This window comes from Nanorana parkeri, unplaced genomic scaffold (genome assembly GCF_000935625.1).
Source record: "Nanorana parkeri isolate BGI_ZX_2015 unplaced genomic scaffold, ASM93562v1 scaffold1644, whole genome shotgun sequence".
Lineage (NCBI taxonomy): Eukaryota > Metazoa > Chordata > Amphibia > Anura > Dicroglossidae > Nanorana > Nanorana parkeri.
The window spans coordinates 203,916-208,442 of NW_017307912.1; the positions used below are offsets into that span (position 1 = coordinate 203,916).

The 4,527-nt window shown below is 43.7% G+C and overlaps 1 protein-coding gene across 1 annotated transcript in view; it reads left to right on the forward strand.

Annotated features, from left to right (window-relative positions):
• The first annotated feature begins 3,394 nt into the window (after positions 1-3,394).
• Positions 3,395-4,527, forward strand: part of STARD6 (StAR related lipid transfer domain containing 6) — a 15,460-nt gene continuing 14,327 nt past the window's right edge. Inside the window, exons 1-2 of the mRNA XM_018570971.1 lie at positions 3,395-3,497; positions 3,587-3,636. Coding sequence (XP_018426473.1) covers positions 3,408-3,497; positions 3,587-3,636 — 140 coding nt within the window. The 5' untranslated portion in view covers positions 3,395-3,407. The remainder of the gene's footprint in view (positions 3,498-3,586; positions 3,637-4,527) is intronic.

The window sequence follows — 4,527 nt, forward strand, 5'->3', positions numbered from 1 at the left end:
CCAAATACATGTGCGTTGGTGTGCGTTCGATGCACAAAAATGCATGTCAATGCATTCAACGCGTTTCAATGCTCTTTTCTGCATAGAGTTGAATGAACTTGCGCCTACTGCTGTGGCCGGGGCCCCCTGAAGAATGACTTGTCCCCAAAATTTCCTCTTTTATTGTGTGTTCGATTCAACTTTTTGTATATGTTAATGTTTATTTGATATGCTGATTTTTAAAAAGGTTTTGAACACTGTGAGGGGAATTTATCAAAACTGGAGCAAACTAAATCTGGAGCACATTTGCACGGCAACCAATCAGCTTCTCTGTCTCATTTTCAAATGTTACCTGAGCAAATTGAAGAGGGATGCTGACTGGTTGCCATGGACAACTGCTCCAGATTCTGTCTGCTCCAGTTTTGATAAATCCCCTCTGTGTGTACAGAATGTTGAGATTAAAAATGCAGAACTTGTTTCATTTGTGTCGTAATTGTTACAATCAAACGTCACTAATATCTTCATTGGGTGTCTTGAGGCTTAGATCAAATAACCGGTGTCTATTATTTTAGAATGTTAACAGATATGGGTGATAGTTTGTTTATAGTATTTGTTATTGAAGCGGAACGCCAGACAAAACCTTTTTGTACAGCGTTGAAGAAGGGTTAGATCCGTGAGGTCAGGTACCGTTGTTGGATGAGAAGACTTGGCTCTCAATCAGTGTTCCAATTCATCCCAATGGTGATCAGTAGGTTGGAGGTCAATAAAGTTCCTTCACACCAAACTCATCAAACCGTGTCATGGAGCTGGCTTTGTGTACAGGGGCACAGTGCTGGAACTAAAAGGTCCTTCCACAAACCATTACTACAGAAATAGAGGAGCACAAATATCTCAGATGTCTTTATGGAGCTTGCTTTGTACACAAGAACATGGCACTGGAGCAAAAAGGTCCTTCCACAAACTGTTGCCACTAGACTAGAGGGGCACAATTGTTTAAAATGTCTTTGTATGTTGTAGCAGCTGTCGCTGACCCAGTGTTGGGGGTTGTTATTGCCGTCACTGACACCAATATTGTGTGTCTCTATGAATAAGCCCATAAGGGTGAAATGCGTCAACGGGGGCAGTCCACGGGAGAGGACAGGAGCATGTTTGCTGTTGAACAGCATTAACATTTTAGAGTGAAGTCAGTGGCATATGGCATCTTCCTTGCACTTGAGAACCAATGTTGGGGGTTATTATTGCCATCACTGACACCGATGTTGGGGGTTATTATTGCAGTCACTGACACCAATGTTGGGGGTTATTATTGTAGTCACTGACACCAATGTTGGGGGTTATTATTGCAGTTACTGACACCAATGTTGGGGGTTATTATTGCAGTCACTGACAACAATGTTGTTGTTTTTTTATTGAAGTCACTGACACCAATGTTGGGGGTTATTATTGCAGTTACTGAGACCAATGTTGGGGGTTATTATTGCAGTTACTGACACCAATGTTGGGGGTTGTTATTGCAGTCACTGACACCAATATTGGGGGTTGTTTTTGCAGTCACTGAACTTACACCAATGTTGGGGGTTATCATTGCAGTACTGACCCCAGTGTTGGGGGTTATTATTGCAGTCACTGACACCAATGTTGGGGGTTGTTTTTGCAGTCACTGAACTGACACCAATGTTGGGGGTTATCATAGCAGTACTGACCCCAGTGTTGGGGGTTATTATTGCCATCACTGACACCAATGTTGGTGGTTATTATTGCCATTACTGACACCAATGTTGGGGGTTATTATTGCAGTCACTGACACCAATGTTGGCGGTTGTTTTTGCCGTCACTGAACTGACACCAATGTTGGGGGTTATCATTGCAGCACTGACCCCAGTGTTGGGGGTTATTATTGCAGTCACTGACACTAATCTTGGGGGTTATTATTGCAGAATCTAGTTTATAGCACCATCATTTACCTAATATTCCTTGATTGAGAAAGTGAAGTATAATGTTTTTATATATCTGGTATTCTCAATTTCTTACACACAGTTTTTGGCACACATTGAAAAGGTTGCCTTCTCCTGCTCCAGTCTACAAAGACACCTGCATGATAAGCTTCTCCGAATGCTGCATTGTAAAACTATTCTCTTCGTTTGCCCTCAGAAGTATTTACAGCTAAATACTCTTATCAGTCAATGCAACTGGCCTGTGAACCCATAGAGCCCATAGATGGCCATCACTGATATGCAGCACAACACTGTGCTGCATATCAGTCATCCACACCTGCCGCAGCCTTGCTATGTTTTTTCTTACTTTTCTTTAGTATGTTGGTTTTGTACATGTGTAGCTACATTATCCTTAATGGGAATGTTTAGTGGTTTGTACATATTCTCTTTCTTTATTATGGCCAGGACTAAAAAAAAAAAATGCTATATAGTCTCAGCCCATCTGCACCATAACAACCTATGTACATTATCAATTAACATACATTTATTTTATTTGTGTATCACTCGGCTGTAGAGCCTCAAATCATCTCTGAATTGGTGCTGACACTGTCCTTCATTCTGGAGGGTGGCTACTTTAGTTCCCCATGGTCCCTGTGTGTGATGTAAAGTAGTCACCGCTCCAAGCTCACTCCTGTGATGGACTACAATCTCACTACAAATCAGTCAAAATGTGAGATTGTAGTCCATCCAGGGAGTGAGCTTGGAGAGGTGGCTACTTACAACACACACAGGAACAATGGCGAACAAAAGTAGCCACCCTCCAGAAGGAAGAACAGTGTTGGCACCAATTCAGAGATGATTTGAGGATCTACAGCCGAGTGATACACAAATAAGATACATTTTTGTTAATAGTTAAAGGAGAATTATGAGGCGAGTGATTTTCACTCACCTCATAGTTCTAGCCGACCTGTGACAATAAAACTGTCACAGGTCGACTCAGTAGATCGGGAAGTGAGCGAACACATACCGGTACTCGCTCACTTCTCAATCCTGTCACTGCAGAGAGCTGTGACAGGAGGGACTAGATTTCTCCCTCCCCGCTCCGATCCTCCAGCGCTGACTGGGAGGGGGCAGTACAGCTGGCTCTGCCTCTAGATAGGCAGAGCCAGCTGTCACTCACGCAGCTGGGCGGATCCAGGCATAATTGTCGGGATCCATTTCAGCTGCGGCGTCTCAGCATACCGCGAGCTACAGCTCCTGGTATACTGAGCTTTGGGTGACGGGAGGACGCTAGTTTGTGTCCTCCCGTTACCCTTAGGAGAACTATGGGGAAAATTGATTTTTTGATTCAACTCCTGAGTTTAGTGTCACTTTAAGTGATGTGATTAAGTGTTGTGTTTCGGAAATTGCACCAGGGTTGCGTTATGTAGTCAATCATGTCATAGTGTTTTGTGTTCTTTAACCTTTTGTAAAGGTGCATTTCAAGATTTCAGGATGGATTATAAGAAGATGGCCGATGAGGTCTCACAGAAGGTTTTATCATATCTTAAAGATGACTCGGGGTGGAAACTGGCCAAATCCAGCGTGAGTGCAAATCCTGCTGAGTAATATACAAAAGTTCCTGTGTTTATAGAAAGAAATAATGTCCAATGTGGATTGTATTCTCCTTCCAGGGCAAGATCACCGTTTCATGGAAACCGTCCAATGAATTCTCAGGAAATCTGTAAGTAATGACAACTGGTGCTATTGTCAAATTTGAGAAGGTCCAAGGAAGGGGATTCGTTAAAGCAAATCATGATATTTGACTGGAGTTCTTTATTTAAACACGGCTTACTGAAGTATTAAAGGTAACAAAAGTACTAAAGCAAGTACCTGTGTTAGCCTGGGCATCTCAATGTACAATATTGGCATTACCTGGTGCCAGAATGAATGAACTCCTGTGCGTATGTGCGGGAGTTACATCATCCTGTGCCAGCCAATCAAGACACTGAACCGAGAAGAAGATTGAACAAGCATGTCAGCAATGACGAGGGAGCTTGTTGATGGTACATTGCTGGAGAGGAGGCAAGTAAGTGAACGTTAGTTCCACTTTAGACTTGCTGGCTATTGGCACCTAAAGAATAAGTGTACTTTCATAGAAAGTGCACGTATGCTTTCTGCCTACATCCCTAAAAAATAAGTCTACTTTCATAGAAAGTGCACGTATGCTTTCTGCCCACATCCCTTAACATCTCAGAGCCCACCCTCCTCCTCCACAGAGTTAGGCTTACCGAGATCTAGTGGTCATGGCCTCTCGGGATTGTTTACATCCTGCGCTGAACCAATCTCTCTGCATGCAACACTTGTGCAGTAGAGCACCAAGCACTTTTATGGGGCTCATCTACCTCTGTCTCCTGGCTGGGAGAAGCAGGGAGATGAGCTGCATAGTCCAGCAGGGAAGCCCCATAGACTTCTATAGGCTCTTCTGCATATACTGTACATTGCAGACGGTGACAGGAGTATGGCCCGGGATGGAAACAGTCCCCAGAGGCTACAGGCACCAGATCTTGGGAAGTATAAATCTGTGGAAGGGGAAGGGGGCTCTGAGATGTTTGTGGTGTCGGGGGGGGGGGGG